General features: G+C 36.6%; 1 protein-coding gene across 2 annotated transcripts in view; it reads left to right on the plus strand.

The window, feature by feature from the left end:
• The window catches only part of prex2 (phosphatidylinositol-3,4,5-trisphosphate-dependent Rac exchange factor 2), a 155582-nt gene that overhangs the window by 15679 nt on the left and 117852 nt on the right, over positions 1-22051 (plus strand). For both annotated transcript variants that reach the window (XM_055181630.2, XM_055181629.2), the window contains exons 2-3: positions 16992-17063; positions 21408-21530. In XM_055181630.2, coding sequence (XP_055037605.2) covers positions 16992-17063; positions 21408-21530 — 195 coding nt within the window. The remainder of the gene's footprint in view (positions 1-16991; positions 17064-21407; positions 21531-22051) is intronic.

Consider the following 22051-nt stretch of genomic DNA (forward strand, 5'->3'; position numbering starts at 1 on the left):
CACCACATCACAAAGCTCGAATCATTTCAAATTGGTTTATTGAACATGACAATGAGTTCACTGTACTAAAATGGCCCCCACATTCACCAGATCTCAACCCAATAGAGCATCTTTGGGATGTGGCTAACCAGCAAACCAGCACCAAAACACAACATATGCTGGTCTTGCTGGTATGCTGTTTTTTACAGCAGGGATATGCTATTTTGATGCACAAATATTAGTTTTATGGGATTAAATTATCGACTACATTATCTATAAATTATCGTCTGTTTGTGACCAGCTAAAAAGATGATATCTACCAGATTATAAGAATTGGGAAACGTGCAAACCAACATGTTGAGGACCAGCATCCAATACAAAACATATGCTGGTGAGCAGCTGTGCTTTAGTGTTTCAGCAGGGTGCATTGCCGCATGGGGCCTAACTGTTTTAAGGGTTAAAGTCACATAATGAAAGCAGATTTATTTTTTTTATCCAAAAATAAATTATGCTCCACGACAGATGGGTGTATGTGGAGGAAAGCAAATATTGAGAAAAGCTCCTCTCTTTGTTAATAACAACAAAGTCCATGGGTTTTTAGACTGTCCCAAACCAGCATGTTAGCCATAAAGGCATGTATTTATAGTTTTTATAGCACTTCCTGTGGATGTTTCCCAAAGGGGTCTGTGGAGGCTCAGATGGATCCTGATGGTGTTATTAGACACCATATAACACAGGCTTGTTTCATCCGTCTCTTTGGGTCCACCACGACAACCCTGCCCTTCATCTGTTGTTCTTCTCATGCTGTCGTTCTCAGCATCACAGAGTTATAGTCACTTCTCTCCAATCGCTCACAGTGGCACAAAGCAAAAGCCTCATGGCATGCACGATTTGTTGATGTAGTGCAGAAATAGGCTCTGGTAAATCACATTTTCCCTTCGCAGGAAGAAAAGCAAAGGCCATTTACTCAGACGCCCCGATGTGGGTATGGAGGAGGCCAACTCAAGTCTTTAGTTCCCATTGTCTGGCTAGAAAAAAGCAAAATTCATACATTTTTCTGAAGAAAATGTGAGTGGTGCTTATTGTACAAAATTTTGCTGTCATTGTGCTGTGGTGCTTTGGAGGAGGATTTTTTGTGGTTTTCTGGTGGTTTCTGCTAAATCGCACGTCAAAAGAATCCACCTTTTATGGTCCTTGTATGGCTCAGGCCTCACTTTCAAAAAAAGCCTGTTTTATTGTCCGATAGGCAGGGTTACCACAGGTCATGGAATTTCTGGAATATCATGGAATTTTAAAAGGTCTATTGCAGACATTGAAAGTCAGGGAATTTTATATTTTTTGTCCAAGTCACGGAATATCAGGGACAGTGTGTCACTGCTCACCCCTCGCTTTTGAAATGCATAGAGAAGCTACGGTAGCTATCACCGGAAAAGACAGCTTAGCAAAAAATAGCACTTTTAGCATAGCTTAGCACAATCCATTGAATCTGATTAGACCATTAGCATCGCGCTAAAAAATAACAAAAGAGTTTCAATATTTTTCCTATTTAAAACTTGACTCTTCTGTAGTTACATCGTGTACTAAGACAGACGGAAAATTAAAAGTTGTGATTTTCTATTCCATTATGGCTAGGAACTATACCCTCATTCTGGCGTAATAATCAAGGACTTTGCTGTTGTAAAATGGTGGCAACAGGCATAGTGATATTACGCAGTGCCCGAAAATAGTCCCCTGCTATTGAAAGTAACCAAGGGGACTATTTTCGAGCAGTGCGTAATATCACTATGCCTGCTGTAGCCATGTTACAGCAGCAAAGTCCTTGATTGTTACGCCAGTTTGAGAGTATAGCTCCTAGCCATATCTGCCTGGAAAATCACAACTAATAATTTGCGTCGGTCTTACACGATATAACTACAGAAAAGTCAAGATTTAAATAGTAAAAATATTTTAATTCTTTGGTTATTTTTTAGCACGATGCTAATGGTCTAATCCGATTCAATGGATTGTGCTAAGCTATGCTAAAAGTGCTAGTGCCAGACCCAGAGATCAGCTGAATGGATTCCAAAACGTTAAGAATCAAATGTTTAACTCTAGGGGAGCTGGAAAATGAGCATATTTTCAAAAAAAGTGGAGTGTCCCTTTAAGTTGTGACATAAGAAAATGGCATTTCTGGCTCTACTGATTTCAAATGTGACTACAATATAAACAAAATGTATTGGCATTGTTTAATAATTTCATCCATTTAATCTACATTTGTATAAACTCAAAGTGTATAAACTCACATTGATTTGGATAATAAATTCAAGGTTTATAATAAATTCATGGTTTACATATTTTCTAGATTTTTCAGCATGCGTTTTATAAAAATTGAAACCATTACCTTGGCATTGCTACCATGAGCTACAGGAACCCTGATGTCTTTGACAAAGATGATATGGGAGTTGTAATGTAATATTGGCACTGAAATGTAATAGTTAGGATAAGAGGTTTTACTGAAGCTCTATAAACATCAGTCAGTGCAGTTATTCAGATTGTTTTATCTTGTTTACCCTGTAGTGTTGCAGTTTGTGAAGGAGTTTATCTTCCCAGAGTTCATTTTAAATAATGTATTTATCACTTGATTTATTTTCTCCATTCATCATAACCCATTCACTCAGACAGTCTGCACTATAGACTTGGTTCAGCAGCTATGAATGTTTTCTTTCACAGACTGAATTAAAGTTTGGCCCAGTTACTGCAATACAAAAAAATCAGTGAATCATGCTTGAACAAAGAAGCCATATTTACTGGAGAGTGTCTTTAATTGAGCATGCATGAAAATTATATGTTTGAGATGTTAGGGTTCACCCAAAAATGAAAATTCTTTTTCATCATTTACTCACCCTCATGTTGTTCTAAACCTGCATGAGATTCTTCATTCGTTTTTGCCTGATCGTATAACAAATTCCTGTTTTCGTGTGATTATCACGTATTGGTTACTCAAGTTTTGTTCTATTTTCTTACCATTTTCGCTTCGGTTTAGGGTTAGATTTACATCAAATGACTTCCCTACCCAAACCCAACTCTAACCCTAACCCCAGGCGACATATAAAACAATAAATCAGAAAAAATAGTATAAACCAATGTATAAAGTGACATTCTTTTTATTTTATTTTTTATTTTTATTTTGCAAACAGACAATTACAATATTTACTGATTTGAAGTGAAATGCAAAATACAAATACATAGACCAACAAAACATACATAACAACTAGGGCTGTGTATCGCCAACAATTCCCCGATACGATACGTATCCCGATACAAGGGTCCCGATACGATGTGCATCACGATACAAGACTATTTTGAATTACATTTTTTTGTTCAGACTTTTGTAACATAATTATTATTATTATCTGTTTATTGTACATTGAATAAGCAGTGTTGTAACAGTTGTGTTTTTGCCATTCATTTATTAGCTTTTGGGGTCACATAGAAATGCTTAAAATCCCAGAGTTAGTACTTATGTTTTTTAAAGCAGTTTTACAAAGGTAGTGCCTTACTCTAGGCATTATATTTGTCTCTCATTTAATTATTTTATATCTTTGAACATATCTATAAACATCCAGTCAGAGTTAATACTATTTAGTAGAAATCAGATTATTAATGTGACAGCTATTGTTTGAAGTAGCTCTGTATCTCTAGACGTACACTTTTCACATGCAAATCTTTGTTCTTCTCAAATGGGTTAGTACTGTTTTATAAGAGAGTGGCTAATAAAGCCCTTTGCTGTAGTATAGGCTAAGATATCTGCGCTTTCATACTGAACTCATTGATTTTAAATATGCTCGAGAGAGCGCGAGTACGCGGCTCGCTATGCAGACACGTGCGCCAGCGAGACAGACACGCAAAGTGAAACTATACCCCGCTACCTTAACTCTACGTACTCCACGGGACACATGCGTCCTTTCCATATGGATCAACAGCGTTTCGTCACGTTACTTTCAAAAGTGCATCCGAATCGATACGGAAGGTGCTGTATCGAATCGATGCGCGCATCGTCATGCGTCCATGACGATGTATCGTCGTATCGATATTTTGAACACAGCACTAATAACAACCAGTAAGATTTGTGTGTGTGTGTGTGCGTGTCTGTGTGTGTGTGTGTGTGTGTGTGTGTGTGCGTGTGTGTGTACCTGGTAATTATCACGTTGTGGGGACCAATTGTCCCCACAAAGATAGGAATAACAGTGTTTTTGTGACCTTGTGGGGACATTTTGATGTCCCCATGAGGAAACAAGCTTATAAATCAAACAGAATGATGTATCTTTAAAATGTGAAGTAGCAGAATGGTTTCTGTGATGGTTGGGGTTAGGGAAGGGGGTAGGTTAGGGGAATAGAATATACAGTTTGTACGGTATAAAATGCATTATGTCTATGGAATGTCCCCACAAAACATGGAAACCCGTGTGTGTGTGTGTGTGTGTGTGTGTGTGTGTGTGTGTGTGTGTGTGTGTGTGTGTGTGTGTGTGTGTGTGTGTGTGTGTGTGTGCGTGCGTGCGTGCGTGCGTATATAACTGTAAATGTAATTGGATTTAAGAGTGGAAAATATTTGAATAAAGGAGCATAATACAACAGACATAATTAGAGGTAAATAAATAAACAAAATGGATAAGGAGGGTGATAATAGCAATAATAATAATAATAATAATAATAATAATAGGAATATTATTAACAATAATAATAATGAAAAATTATATTAATATGAAATGACAGATAGCAATAATAGTAATGATAAACAAATTAACAAAAATACTAATTTCATCCGGGAGGGTGAAGGATCAGGAAGAAGATAAAAAAATTAATCATATAAATAATACGTAATAGTAGTAGTAATAGCAATAATAATATTAATAAAAAAATAATACGAAATCTTAAAGATACAATTTGTATTTATCCGGCCACTAGATGGCGCCAGATCAAATCAATAACTATGATCTTGTTTACTGACGCTCTGAAGCAGCGTGGAATTATGGGATTTGTAGTCTTTAACTCAACCGCTGATGGCCATCAATCAGACGAGAACGAGAAATCACGTTGATGGATAAGGTAATCAAGTCTTATAAATGTTGCGTTTGATGACATCGTTTATTTCATTATGTAAGTTTATATGTGATGTTCAAAACGAAATTGTTAGTCATATATATTACAGTATTAGTCCAAATTCGATGGTAAACACAGCACAGAATTAAGTTTTCAACTTACAATCTACAATGATTTTTCACATAATGTATTGACAGTACAAAGCTTATTGTGAAGTGTCTTAAAATGACCATTTATATTGCTGTACAATACGTTTTGATGTGCATATCGTCCGCGGGAAGACGCGCTGACTACAATCTACACAATGTTGTGATCAATATAAAAGCATACGTTTTTTGAAGGGTTACGAATCAAAACAACTCACCCATCGCGTAAACAACAAGCAGGATCAGAATCTCGGTCTAGTTAAATGTTATCGTGAAGCTCTCTCCATCCAGATAATGCAACAACAAATTGATCCTCTCTCGTTTTGTTCCAAACTCTTCTTGGGTCGTTTGGTTGGCCCGTACGCTTACAGGAGCTGACACAACAAGCGGCAGACGGTAAAGAGTAATCCATAAGTCCATAAGCAAGCGCGTAGCCCGACAGGCGCTAACGCATAGTTTTGCATTTGTCCACGACACTGGCTGCGTCCGAAAACTCAAGGCAGTGAGGACTTGTTGCCTCGCTGCCTCATGAGGAAATGACTTCGGACTCGGAGGCCTGAAGGCAGCTCAGAGAAAGGCTTTCGGACGCACTTCAAAGGCAGCGTGTTTGAAATATAAACAGAGAGCACCTTTGTGATAACTAATCACATATTTGAAAACAACAATACATATTTCTCGCTATAAATGCAATTAAAATGTGTAAAAAGTGAAAATATACGTTTATTTTCACTAAATTTGTGCTCCAGTTGCTTCCTTGGCCGCCATTTAATTTTTTCGAACTCGACCACTGTTGTCATGTGGTTTACGTCAGTAAAGGCGGTGACAAAGGGTCACATTGATATTAACGTCATTGACAGGAGACTGCACTGCCCCATTACAATGTTTTGAATGGAAATTTTCTCACGATTTACAAGTAGTTGAAAACATTACAGATATTGATAGTAATCAGCTGGACAATAACACTGGCCTAGTGGTTTTTGGACATTTTACTGCAAATATCTTACAAATTGCACCTTTAATATATCCTATAATATTAATGATAATAGTAGTTGTAATAGGGATAATGAGTAGTAATAATATTAATAATGATAGTATTGACAATGGTATTAATAATGGTATATTAATGATAATATTAATGCAAATATTAATAATAAGGTGTTATAAAACTGCCTCTGACCCCCTCATTGCCATGGCATTCTAATGCAAGCACCAAATCTAACCCTAAACCAATTCGACAATGGTTTAAAAATAGTAAAAAGCAGTTGAGTAACCAATACGTGATAATCACACGAAAACAGAAATTCGTTATACAATCACAGAAATTTTTGATAATATCACGAAAAAAGAATCCAAAAATTAAGAGTCATATCACGAAACCTCGTGAAACTGGGTAGCACCCATTGACTTCCATAGTAGGTGTTTTCTTACAAGGAGTCAATGGGTTTTATGGTTTTATTTTTGGGTGAATTAAACAAATCAAAGTCATGTGTTAATAAACAAAGGGTATGCGCTGCAGACGTTCTCCTGATGCGCAGCTGAAGCTTGTGATGTGAAACAGACGTAATGCTTCTTTGGCGGAGACCACTGTCAAACTCCAGCTGCTACAGAGATGACACAGCAATGGCAGACTCTGTGATTTTCACTTAGGGCTTTGTCTATGTTAAAAGGGCATATCATAAACGCTGCTGGGCAGGGCTTTACCTCCGATTTTTAACCTTTTTAATTATGCAAATAATTTTAAAAGGAAAGAGTGGATTTTGACCATTATTGGCTGCTTGTTTACACACACTGTGGACACATATTGATGTTCTAACACATTATAAAAGTGAATTTTGTTATTGTGATTTAGTTATCTGTTGTTTATTATTCAAGATATTTAATTCATGTACAAGTTCCCTCTTACGTCACTCCTCCCAGGGATTCCCCAGGGTCTTAAAGCTCGTAGGACTGCGCACATGCGCAGTTTTCAAATGCACCGCTTTAATTCTGTTTACAAACTTACAGACGTAAAATAAAATGTTAGAATGATTGATATAGAATACATGTTTTTTGCTTATTTCGTTCAAAGCATGATCAACGTAAGTCTACATATTATAATAACAAGGAACTATGCTTCTAACCACAGGTGAAAAACTGTCGTTCAAACCACACAAGTTTGCGATGCAGCTTGCGAATGTTCGTTTGAACTATGGTTTCGGGAAACACCAAATCTTTGACCTTCGTCAGTAACGATGTAACTTAGGACAGTAGTTGGCTTGGCTAATGATGCTTTTGGGAAACGCACCCCAGAATAGGAGGGGGGAGTGTTCTAGGTACAAAAAAAGGTACAAATCCCAAAAGAAACCGATGACGTGAGTTACTGTATCGTCTTCAACTTAAATCTCTTTTCATGGACTGCAACGAACACACGGATTGTAGACAATAGTAAAAACCTGGTATTGTGTGTCAACTCCACCACACGCATGCAAATGTATACACACACATATACAAACAAGAAGTAAACGGATCATAAACCCACTTTGTGGGAGTCAAGGAGGACGACATGGCGCACAAACATGTCCACTTGGCATAAACATATTCAGACCCACACAAACACACACATGCACCACACTTTTATTGCTTCCTGAAAACTAAATAGTAAAGTGGATGGCAGTAATTGTATATACAGTGTACAGTATATACTGTATATGTTCTCGAACAGATTAAATACCCTTGTACTGGGGTTTTTATGAGGTTATCAGTTAAATAGGTTTTTAATGTGCATGAGAAAGCAGTTAGGGCTCAGATTTAACCATCTGCGAGGAACGTTGGCATTAACGGTTGTTAATATGTTTTGGAGTAGATATGGATCATTGGATTAAATGACAAAGCAGTTCTTATCAGTCTGTTGGAATCGAATAATTTAGCGTAGCAGGATTTGTTGTCGGCTGGTGGGACGTTTGGAAGAACTATGAATCATGTTATGCAACAGTACTGTAGAAAGGAAATTTGTTTGGACATTGATAAACTTGTTTTTGTATTTTTGTTTTCTTCACACAGGTGTTTAATGTTAGAGACTGATGGATGGATTCACTGAACAGTTACTTTATTATATTGCATTACACCAAAGCATTTTAACTTAAAGGACAATTCCGGTATTTAACACTTTGAGTCTCATTTCTGGTTTGTTTTGAATGAACTACAGTGATGGACACTGAAATTTTGACAATGGGTCGTGTTTTGACTTTTTGACTCGTTTAGAAGCGTCTCTTGACTGCTTTAGAATGGAAGTCAATGGCCATGCACAAACATGTCATTAAAACAACACTTAACGTTCATTTTCAAAACTGTGGTACTCACCGAGTGGTTTGTGGTGTTTGTTGATGATTAACAACAAGTAGTGTAGCGAAATACAGTTTCTGTCGTGTTTTATTTGGCATTTTGTAAAATTCCATTGACTTCTCTTGGAAGACTCATTGCTCGCTGATATATCACTCCGCAGCCAGGAAACGGAAAAGGGTCTGTTTACATGTGGTTGTAGTTTTTTCGATCGGTTTCTCTCAGAAAAATTTTTTTCCATATTTGATGGCTCAGTGACCAGCCTTAGGTTTGAAGTTGAGCTCGATTGTTACTGTCTATACGCTAGACACCGAGTTCCATTCAGCGTCCTTGTACGGCAAAGTGTTTGTCACCATCAAGTGGTCGGGAGTGTGCTGACGCTTCAGACTCAAATATAGAGCGGAAGTATATACGCGGTTGTGAGGTATCTGAACAAATAGTTCCACTATAGCAAACAACACGGATTGAAAATATACATTGCGCCGATATATTTGTTTTTAATCATCAACGAACACTACGCACCACTCGGTGAGTAGTACAGTTTTGAAAATGAACGTTAATTGTTGTTTTAATGACATGTTTGTGCATGGTCATTGACTTCCATTCTGAAGCAGTCAAGAGACGCTTCTAAATGAGTCAAAAAGTCAAGACATGACCCATTGTCAAAATTTCTGTGTCCATCACTGTAGTTCATCCAAAACAAACCAGAAATGAGACTCAAAGTGTTAAATACCGGAATTATTCTTTAAGCAGGTGGTTCCTTTCCATTCTATTGCATTGTGGGTAGTATAGTGCAGTGCTGTATACGCAATATGAATCAATAATATATACATGAAATAACACATTATACTACCTTATTACACGGCTCTCTGGAATGCTTGATTCTGATTGGTCAGTTGAGACATTTGCAGGTTCGTTCTTTTCGAATAATAACCGCTCCAAAATAATAACGCATAGCTGGACTACTTGTATGTTTAAAATCCCTCCACGCCAACAAAGATTACTGTTTGGCGCCATCTTGTGACAAACACTGGACAACCACAATTAAGAATGGAACATTAATTTTAACATGTACGGAAAAAACAAAACATTTAAACAGTGGATAGAAGAACGAAGAACGACAAGACACAGAGAGCTTACTGAGACTGAACTTGACAAAATAGATCATGACAGCTACGAAGCCAACACTAAAAAAAATACAGAATGGGCATTAAAACTTCTCAAAGACTGGCTAAAACAGAAAAAAATGGAGACAGACAAGTATGAAGCAGAGGATCTTAATAAGGTATTACGATCATTTAATGCATCTGTGCAAAGTTTCGCGGAAGGATAAAAATGTTAATTTAAAACAAATATGCCAATAAAATGTTTAAAATTCATATTCATGTCCAGTTTTTTTTCTTATGTAGCAAGTAGCCGTGTAATAAGCGGGATAATGTAGAGGCAGCCGGCAGCCACCGGGAAACAAGCCCCTTCAGTGCGATACAAGACCCTCCGCTTCGCGTCAGGTCCCGATCACACTGTCGGTGCTTATTTCCCAATAACTACCGGCTGCCTCTACATTATCCCTTACTTAATCTGTTAAATTTGCCATTTGGGACATTCTTGCAGAGATCTTGAGCTTTAGGCGAATTTAGAACATTTTATGAAACTTACTAATTTTGGTAAAGAAATTAGTTTGGGAATGACTTCATGTCTCCTCAGAGCAGGTTTTGAGTTTTCTTGTATTCGGTCACCTAACCTCTGTCTAATAAAGGCTGGATTTAATCTCTTAAACTTTTATCACTGGCCAGCTGAGGTTTGGGAGTTTATTTGAATCTGTCTGTCTTTGTACACATACTGTGTGAATGAGGCCGAGAGAAGTCGAGATGTCTTGTACTGGCTGCCAATACTTGGATGCTTGCGAGAGATTTTTGAATGGGACAAGTTGTTTTTTCCTGTAGTCGTCTTGGATCACCTCCACCTTTCCACTCTGAACCTCCTCAGTGACCCAAGACTCATGCCCAGCCGTATGCCTCTAGACAAAACAAAGGACTTTTAAAGAACATTCCTTTCTTTCCTGTAGCTCATTACTTGCTGTGCCAAGGTCATGGGTTCGATTCCCACCGAATGCAAACTGATAAATGTTTCGTTTGAATGCACTGGAAGTTGCTTCTGATAAGTCTGCCCATTCCTGGACGGTGTTCCTTTGCGGTTCCACATTCTGGTCCTCAGCCCAGGAGCATAATTTTGTGATTGTGATGAGCTGTAATGTTTTCCCAAAACACAGCACATCTGGTTCTGCTAAACTGTTCTGAACAGGTAATAAATTAACGTCCTGCTCTTGAACACCTGCTTTTTATCCCTGTTCATTGATTTCTTGCTTTTTGAGCTCCATGGAAAGGAAGAATTCCTGATATTATTCAAATACTGAATATGAGGCTTTCACTTTAAATTTACTGATTCTATGCGTACTGTTCACTGAACTGTGGATATATACACTTGCCATTAAGAGACTGTTACACTGAAATGTCTTTTAAATGACTTCAGTGCTGTTGTACCACAGATGTTCTCTTCTCTGCAGTGGCATTAATTCATGCATAGGCATCCTGTAAGACTGACATTGGAAATATAGAGTCCTTCAGCAAATCCATTGGGGAATTAAATAGTGAGAAAGCATTGAATCTGATGCATATGAATCACTTTTCTGGAAATACTGCAGCAGATTTTGACAAAGCTGCCTGATCGGAGAAGTAAGCTTTCATGTTTACAATGGTGACAATATGCTTCATCAAAATCAAATAAACGCTGCATGAATAAATGTATGCAAGGTATTTTAATGTGTTTGCTATTGTTTTTATAAACTTTTTATAGAGACGTTCGTGAATGAGGGTTGCACACCGGTACAGCAAATATAGTTATTGTGGTGACATCTCCAAGCTAATCTTGAAGTGGCATGAACCGAAACGTGATTGGTTGCTTTACGTGTTAGTCATATGGACTTTTGGGCGGTTCTTGGCCATTCAAAGCTGACATGGTTCCTAGATCGAGACTAGACCAGACACAACTTAGAGATGGACCTATACCAATCAAACCCAGAGCAAATTTTATTGCTCAGTGGTTGCTCTTTCATTGCTCAGAAGAGTTCTCAGTTGTGTTATATTTAAATTTATACTACAGGTCCATTGAATGCTTGAATCTGATTGATGATGATGGCTGCTGAACATTCTGAGATGTGCAATTATTTTCTGGGAAACGCACAGCGAACGTAGTTCCAGGCAGCTCTATTGACCGCATTACAGTTCCATATCACTTTGCATAGTCAACTGTAATAATGGACTAACAAAAACAACATGACAGACGGTTTTTCGAGGCAATCTCGTTCACACAATCTCTCTTTCTAATAATTTTATTAATAACTGTATTAGAATGCTATCAACGGCTCAAGCCTCCATTGCCAGCTTTTAAATGACATTTTGGAACAAGCGAAAGAGCCGTTGGATGAGATGCGGAAGAAATAGTCCTACTCACAATAGCGATTTTAGTACAAAAACCGGACAAATACCTTAAAATATATCATGTGATTGATGTCTTGAGGTGTGGAAACCGTAGTATAAGCGTTATAATTGACTTCGGGCCGTTGAATTATTGAAAAATAATGCACACCCTAGGTCAGGGGTCTCAAACAATTATAAAAAAATTACCATCAGTAAGTGTTTCTGTTTTGATTTATTTTGAATGGTTTTCAGTCATAGTATTGACCTGAAGACTTCAGTATGTTCCATCTTTGTTATTCCATAGTTTTAATGAATTTGCCATTATATATGGAAAAATATTAATAAGAGAGACTTTAGCTCTTCATCTCATGTCAAAGAGCAACTGCACTGCGTAATAAAAACTTCCCAAAACCAGTAAGTTCTTCAATGACGAACACGCTTATATTATACGAGAAATAAAACGTTTATTAACCAAAGCTTTTTGTTAGGCCGCTATGTTCAGCGCTTTTTCCTCTGTCATCTCTTGTCACTCTTGTTGCCGTCTCTCTCTCTCACTCACTCTCTCTCTCTTTGCTCATACTTGACCGTGCACGCAGGCACGTGTCCGCTGCTCAACATACAGTGCTGCATAAGCGTTGTTGCAAGTTTCTTAAGGCAGAGTAATGAATATGTTATTTGCATTTTGCGCGGGAATAGAAGATTTAAATGGAACAGTTTGAACAAGTCTATCTAGCTATCTGATCAGAGACGTGACCAGGTGTAAAAAGTTACTGCTGGAATGTTAAAAAAAAGTAATTGTTAAATAATGTAAAATGAATATAGTAAAAATGACATTCTGAATGTAACTTGTAACTTGGTGAGAAAATTGGCAAGATAATTAGGAAAATGAAAAAAAATATTATTTGGTATTTTGGTATTTGGCCCTCGGCTGAGTTTTTGATTTTATTTGTCTACAGCCAAGAATTTTCCTTTCGATGCATCCCTAAATGACACCGAACCACATGCAAATGTTATCGGAAGTTAAATGTAGTTATCACATCCTCACATCCAGCTCAGTTAAGTCAGTGCAATACACCATTCATGTAAAGTTCATTAGACTTGCTAATGCAGTAGTGCTACTGAAACATAATCACAGTTACAGAGCTGGAATTAAGAGCTGGCTTCCATCTGTTTCATTAGCCTCATCCTTCGCCCCTTTCATTTAAAGAGTATTTCAAAACTGTTTCATTTCGGTCGTCCTTGTTATCAGCATCAAATTTAGGTTCACGTGATTATTGAGCTGGTCGAGAGCCTTGGTCTCTCTGTCATTTGGTGCTGTGTATGCTGGGCCGAGCTCAGCTTCGGGGATCTTTGGTCAACCAATCTGCAGTGTGGATGTATTGTTTACAACTCAGCCATTTAGACAGATATGCTAACAGGAAATGCCTTGTTTTCTGTACTGTCTGTCATTAAAGTGTAATTTGCAGTTAAAGCTTTACGTGAATCTCTTTTTGATGTTTGCAAAGAGTGATGCAGATAAACAAAACGTAATATTTCTTCTACAGTATAGACTTCACTTCATCTCATTTACTTGTGATTTCTAATGCTTTATTAGCTCAAGCTTGATACTTTAATGATTATACAGAAATGCATTTTTTTCTTACCATAAATTACTATATTTTAAATGAATACGTTTAGTTCAATTATTTAATATTATTTAATTATCACGATCTAAGATGACCTAAGCATAAGATTACATCAGTTTTAAATCTAATTAGTTAACAGCAGCTCAAATTCATTAACTTTATTTTAAGTGGGAAAAGAAACTGTGGGGTTGCTATATGCACAGCTGTCTGATCTGAGATCTGTCACTTCGAATAGAATCATATAATTGAACTTCTGTGATGCAGTGGGGTGTCTTCTTGTTACCCCTGGTGCTGAAACCTCTTCATCCAAGGCACCGCTCTATATAAAATCATGATGAAAAAATAGCCTGAAAACTGCATTTAAAGAGTACATACTGTATGGCACTTTTCTGTTCTTGATACAAAAAGGCTCAGCACAACTAGGCTCAGGCCGCTTTACTTTGGCTTGTTTTGCTTTGCCACTGCAGTTTAGTGTCGCTTCAAAATAGGTAGGATTACAGCTTTATCGTTATAGTTGCTCCGATAGTCTGATTCACGATTTTACACTTCCTTTGGTGTGTGTTAGTGCATGTGACAAACCCCAAGTACAAACCCCAAAGTAAACGATGACATGAGTTATCATCTCCAATGTAAATCTCTTTTCTTGGACTACAACAAACACACGGATTGTAGGCAACAATTTACTTCCTGGATTGGTGATGAAGACCGACATTATTATAATTCCTCCCTCTTGGACGTAAGTTAACTCCTGTTAGTATTGCATTGCGCGCAAATCTTTCAAAAATGGTAAGGAGCGTCACATTTCTGGATGACGTCAGAGGTATTCATTCAGGCCAATCACAAAGTACAGACTACCTGGCCAATTAGGGACACAGCGCTTTTCAATTCCTTGCGTTTCAGGAAGAGATGGAAATCTGGAGATACAAAAATGTACGGTATTTGGAAAATAATGTGTTTTTAACCATAAACCACGCAAACACATTTTTTTTTAGCAATGAGATATGTGCATTTTAAGAATAAACTTCTAATGGTGCATTCACACCAGCCGCGGTAGAGGCGGCAAAAATGCGCTATTCGCGCCTAGTTGGATGCTTGAACATTTGAGTTACTCGCTTCATTCGCGTGTGAAAGCCACACATGAAATTCTAGTCATTCGAGACATTCACGCGGAAATTTGCGTCATGGGAGGGGCTTCTGCGACTCCGTTGAGACTCCGCTCGCTTCCTGTAATCATGTCACTACTACAGCAAGGTCTTGATTGGTTAACGCGACGCGGAAATTCGCCAAAGTTCAGAATTTTCAACTCCCACATTTCCCACGGCAACGCTCAATTCGCACAGAACGCGCTATCCGCGCATTCTGAACGTTCTGCGCCGCGCCTTCCAAACGTTCCGCGTCATTCGCGTGTACCGTGCCGCAGGATGTCTAATTGCGTCTTGGCATTGACTTAACATGTAAATCACTCGCGCTTGCCGCCTCTACCGCTTCTGGTGTGAACTAGAGGTCTTCACGGGTCCACTTAGATCCGAAAACATGGGTCGGGTACAATAATAGCGGCATCGGGTCTCGGGTAATTTAAAAATGAATGTGTTTTTTCTGAACGGACCCGAGAAGACCCGAACTCTCTCGCCTGTGTGCGTCAATGTCCTTTTCTAGCCTCTCATCTGTTTGCCAGGAGCGCTTGCGACATTGTGTGGTTGTCGGAAGGTTCATTTTCGTTGAGACAAACATGTCAGTCAATTATAAATGTACATTTTAGCGGTTACGTTGGTGTCGTCGTCAGATAACAAAGTAAAACGAATGGAGCAGCTCGCCAAATTGGTTGCAAGGCCACCAGAGTTTCTTTCTGTCTGACTGCTGCGCGTGGGTCTGCAGAATGCACACACGTCAGTGCCGTTTACATTCGGTTCCAGTCGGGTTAAAATATTTTTTTCACAAGTTCGGGTCGGACTCGGGTCTAATTTCCCGGGTTTGTCTCGGGTCGGGTCTTTCTTTAATTTTTTTTTATTTATGCACGTCGGGTTCGGGTATGAAGTGATTCGGGTCATTTCGGGTCGGGTACATTTCTTTGGACCCGAGAAGACCTCTAGTGTGAACCCTACTTAAGAGACTGCTTTCATTTGAGACTAAACTTGTTTTTAGAGCAAAGGCTTCATGAACTGTCTTTTTTATACTGCTTGGGTATGACACTTTTTCTTTCAAAAGGAGGGTAAGAGTTTAATAGAAAATAGACTTAATTGATTTGGCCCAAAGCATTTTGAAAGGGATGTTTCTGGAAAAGTTGGTGTGAAGTTGTTTTCTTAACAGTTAGAAATTATTTTGTGTGACTTTCATTTGCCCTAAAACTGTTGGGTTGACTCCTGAAATGTCAAATGCAAAAAGTCCATCAACTTCTTTTTAATACCAAAGCTTTTATAAATGTCAGTCAGATTTTTTTTTAAATGATTGGACTATAAATGGCTTGAGCTGCGTGCCATTTCAAAAGTATTAATGACATTTAGACCAATTTCTACCAATAAATAGGAAGAAGTGGGGCAATGTTGTTTATAAATAATTTTCTGTTTGACCCCAATAGATGATTTTTTTTTATGTTGCTCTCAATGAAATCAAATAATCATATCAGATATTGATGATTTTCAAGTAATATATAAACATGTAGCATTTGTTATATTACTTTTTAGACTTTTATTTATTTGATTGTTGTGTTATTGCAAGACTCTAGAGTTTCTGACAGACTGTTAACAAATCATTAGGAAAACAAAGACAAAAACAAAGATAAATGCTTCTCTGAGATGTTGATAATCTAGACATGACAACCCCAATTATCTAAGGCTGTTTTATAATAAAAAACTATGCATGACTTGAGAATATAATTCAGTTTTACAATTGTGTCATTAACATTCTCCACTTTAAACAGAAATCTTACTGTGTCAAGGGATTTATTTGTATTCACAACAATTTTAGACCATCTTTCCTTATGTGAAGTGGCTTGGGGATACAGACATTCATCACATTTCAGTTCCTGACATTTAATGTATTTGTCTTATTTTTCTATCTTGTTTTCTTCCTGTTGTTTTTACCTCAGGTCCTGTTTTGTATTAAGACATATTTCCATGACACTTTTCCCTTTGTTTGGAAAGTTTTGAATTGCACTTGTTATGTATATCCTGCTTTTTGTCGGATAGGATTTCTCTTACAATAATTCGAAGTCATTGGTTTTTGCTTTAGTTTTCTGCAGTTGTATAGGATCCTTGTATGCAGTTGACCCTAGCTCGTGGCTCTGCCTCCCTTTGTTACTTTTGCTCACTTTACAAAATGTCGATTGGAGATTTTACAGTAATCATTCTCCTGTTTCCCGTGTCTAACAGGCACTCCTTCATCGCCTCAATCAATATGCTGTGTCTAAGATTGATAAGAATATCACAGAAGAGACAGTCAAGGTGAGTAATTGAATGCATCTTGATGTTTAAATATTTTGTATGGGCATCATACCAACTTCAAACAAAATGACGCTAAGGAAATGATTAAGAATGTATATTTTTTGTTATACTATCCCTTTAGGGGAAAGGTCCATGGATGCAGGAAACAGCTGTAAACACAATAAATATTTAACATTGCTGGCAGTGTGTGAAGTTATAGACAGCATTGCTTACATCCTAATGTATCATGAACTTTCCCATACTGAAATCTGGTATGGAAAATATATTACATAAACACATATGAAACTTGTATTCCAGAATTGTATTCACTGTTTATGACCCAAAAAACAGCTAAGGTCATTTTTTTGTGATTTACTGTTACATAAAATCATCCCACAGAATGTAAAGAACATTTAATATAACCTTGAAAATATAACCTTTAATATTGACTGAGTAAGGCCGTGTCAAAGATTGAAGTCAAGGTGAAATCAGTGATTGAAATCAAACTCGCTCCTAATTTCACAATTATGCAAATTTAGCACAGACAGGGTCACAAATGCAAATGCTACACATTTGTCTGAAATTTTGTGCAGTAGCTATGATGTATACTTGGGATGCATAACGATTAATCGCGATTAATTTATAGTAAAAGTTTTTGTTTACATCATATGTGTGTGTGTGAACTGTGTATAATAATTATGTATATATAAATAAGGACACATGCATGTATAATTTTAATAAAAAAAAATGTATATAGTATTTTTATATATATTTATATATTCAGGGTTTTCCGCAGAAAATGTGTTAGTTAAGGTGGTAGGGTTGGGCAGGTGGGCATGGCCGGAGGCGTGGCAATAAAAGGGGCGGGCGTACACGTCATAATTAAAATTAAAATATTTTTATTTAAAACACTCAAATAAAACTTGAGAAACTGTGACAGAAAATGAACACATACTAGATTATTAATGAATTAAATGTTTTTACCTCTAACGGGAATAGCTGTGTGATGAAATGAAACTAAAGGGTTAATAAACACAAACTAAAGCAGATGTTGTCGAACGTCTGGCGAACAATAATTTAAAAAAAATTTAAAAACTGATTATTTCCCACTATTAATTAATTACATTATCTTAAAGGAGTGTAACTACTGTAGCATGTAAATAATGCACATAAATAACATTAGCAAGAGCGCTCAACAATTTTATCTAATCAACAGGCACGTGAAACCTAGCAGGTTGCTTAAACAACAAAATCACCAGCTAACTTACTTTTTTTTACTATAGACTAATACAATAAAAGGACTAAATAAACCCAAAACATAAGTCCACTTACATTTCTCACGGACACGTGTTTTATCAACTAGCTATCCTCCAGACATGATGGACCACGTCTTTATCTCATTTCAGCTGTGTGTTCACGCTATTCTCCGAGATGTTTTATCAACTGGCTAGTTATCCTCCAGACAGTGACGGTCCGGACCATGTCTTTCTCATCTTGACCGTGTGACGCGCATGCCCGCTCGCGGTGTGAAGCGTGTCCGCGCTATTCTCCGAGATGCACTTGACAGCCTTTTGTGCAGCAAATTTTTTTTTTTTGACCACCTAGTTAAGGCGGTAGTGTTTTCCAGCTTAGGCGGGCCGCCTGAACTGCAAAGTGCTGCGGGAAACCCTGTATATATATATATATATATATATATATATATATATATATATATATATATATATATATATATATATATATATATATATATATATATATATATATATATATATATATATATATATATATCTATCTATATATATATATTAGGGCTGTCAATAGATTAAAAAAATTAATCTAGATTAATCGCATGATTTCATGAGTTAACTGCGATTAATCACAAATTAATCGCACATTTTTATCCATTCTAAATTTACCCTAATTTAACACTTTTCAGGTTTTTAATATTCTAATCATATATACATATATAGATGCTTTATGCAAATGTATGTTAACAACAGCCTGTTTACATTTTAACAGAATCACCAGCCATTGTTTTGTATATGAATTTTCCTTTCAGAAGATTTTTCTTTCTCCATTTTTGTTTGCTGCTGCATCATTTGTGACCTGTGCTGGCAAGTTGAGTCGGAATTAGCAAATTTAAAAAAAAAATAGTTGTTCATATTTTGACATTCTCTATTAAAACAGAACAATGCATGATTTGTTGAAATATAACAAAATATGACAGAACTACACGTGTTTGAAGTTGAAAGAGTCAAATTACCACAAACATTTCCACATCCATACATTATATTACCACACATCAATACCTTAAAATCACTGGTAAAACTAATAGATTTAGCACACACAAAGCAAAAACATTATCAATGTATGTTCAACTTTTTTTCCTTTTGTTTGATTGACATTGAGACAGACTGCTTAAAATCTAAGTGATCTAATATAATGTTACACATCAGATAGTTTTACCCAACAGTTAACCAAACATTTACTTAAAACATAACAGATTATAGAGCCTACCTGCGTGAATTCTTATCAAAACAGATATTTGTAAAACTGTAATTTTGTGTAGATGTCTATATATCCGGGTCGCGCACTCGCGCGTCTGTGTGCATGCGCTTCAGATATCAGTCAGTCAGCGTGAGGGGATCGCTTTTGAGTCTTGTCGCTCTTAATAACTCTTTAACATTAATCAGGTACCTAACTTTATCTCTATTAATGACTCTTTTAACATCAAGCAAGTCCTGCAGTCTATTTTCTAAGTCATGCATAAAAGCGAAACCAAAATGAATTGAGACGCATTTTTGTATTAGATTAAGCATTAGGAGGACGGTAACGTTACACCTCTCAGACGTATAAATAAAGAAAACTGCACGTGCAGAAAACGTGCATTTTAGATGTTTAAATACCATTTAGAGCATTGGATTTGGTAGACAATTTGCTTAATGTTCTTATTTCTATGAAAACCTTTTACTCATTTAGAGAGAGTCACATTTGTCTGCGTCTCTGTTCATTCAACTATGGGCTGGACCAAGGGTCAAACTGAAATTGCGCGTTGCGTTAATCTCCGTTAATAAAATTAGTGGCGTTAAAATGAATTTGCGTTAACGCGTTATTAACGCGTTAATTTTGACAGCCCTAATATATATATATATATACATAGAATATATGAAGAGTTTGGTTCCAAAACGCAATAAACGCCATTTTTGAAAAAAAAAATGAGTTACTGCCAAAATCAGTATTATATCAGCCCAGTATTTAAAAGTAAATTCTTAATTTTACACAAAATCCAATATCCACCGTGTTAGTCTGTCATCTTTTCTCCCTTTTTTCCCAAAACGCAATAAACGCCACTTCTCTTTTTTACAGAATGCAATAAATCCGGTCCACAGATTACAGCGCACCATTCCACGCAATGTAAACAAACAATGGCGACGCGTTGAGTACACAAAGTTCTAGTTTTCCTCATCTTCTTTGTACTTCGTGATCAAGAAAAAAACAAAAACTAAATAATAATTTAATAGCATTTATAAACCTGTGGTTTTCTGTGACAGGAAAGAAACGTATGCCATCTAATAATTTACACGAGAGGCACTCGGGAGACAATCGCTTGTTTTACCGACAGCATCTGGTTTCTCTCGTGCTAACACATTGACCCAAGAGGATCTTATGAAAACTTTCCATTATTTTACTCAAAGTCAACGAGAATCACAGCTGATCGCTGTGAAAAATGTTAAGCGACGACGTCAAGTATAACCGCGAAGCAATGACAGTGTTCCTAATATGACAAAGTAAGTGTTTTGATTAATGCCATTAATGTTTATTTTTTTAATCAGTGTTTACAACTGTTCAACTAAATGAATATAAAATGGCAAAAATGAATGCACATTTATACATTGATTGAATAGATTTATAGAATTTTGAAAAAAAAACCTTGGAATTACTGTGGAAAAAATTATTCATTTTTATAATAAATCTTTGAAAACAAGTTATGGATTTGAATTTTTTATGTTTTTATAACCTAAAGATGCTATGTGAAAGTTTGTAACAGAAAATAGTGGTTTTCATTCGTGGATTTATTGCGTTTTGGAACCAAACTCTTCATATATAAATTATAATATATAATATAATATAAATTATACATAAATATACAAATACACATGTAGACATTTCTTAAATATATTCATGCATGTGTGTGCATTTATCTATACAAAGTTATTATACACAGTTCATACACACATATATGATGTAAACAAAAACTTTTATTTTGCTATAGATCACGATTAATTGCGATTTATCTTTATGCATCCCTAATGTATACAAATCAAGACTCTTATGAGTCAGTGTTTCCATGTGTCTGCCCCACAGGTGCTGTTTTCTAACCTGGAAGAGATCCTGTCTGTGCACAGAGACTTCCTGTCTATGGTGGAGGAGCTTCTGCAGCCCGAGCCCCACCCGTATCAAGAAGTGGGACGCTGCTTCCTTCACTTTGTTAGTCTCTTTTTCATTTTCTTTTACATATATACATGCATGATTTCTCATTCATTAACAAATCATTCAAAGTCAGAGGTCAGAGAACTTAATTTAAATACAAAAAAAAGTATGATGTAAAAAAATAGTTTACTTAAATGTGGACATACTTGCATTATTTACACACCCTTTGTCATTACAAACAAATTTTTTTCACGTTCAACATAAAATGTGCAGAATATCCTTTTCCTATATAGTCAGACAGGTTGCAGTGACATTAAGTTAAGTAAATATTGACAAATATTTCTCTTAAAAGCTCACTTAACACATGCTGTTTCTGCTCATCTCATGTTAATCGTGAGAACCTATAAAGTAATATTCCATCCTTCATATATCCAAAGAGTCTTTAGTTTTATCAGATTTATAAAAGACAGATCAGCTGTACCCATTCTTTCCGAATAATCCCGACCGCCATGAGGCGTACTGTGGGTGAAGTTAACTGAATAACCTATAATTCACTACATGTTCGTGTTGTTTACATT

This window comes from Misgurnus anguillicaudatus, chromosome 25 (assembly GCF_027580225.2).
Source record: "Misgurnus anguillicaudatus chromosome 25, ASM2758022v2, whole genome shotgun sequence".
NCBI lineage: Eukaryota > Metazoa > Chordata > Actinopteri > Cypriniformes > Cobitidae > Misgurnus > Misgurnus anguillicaudatus.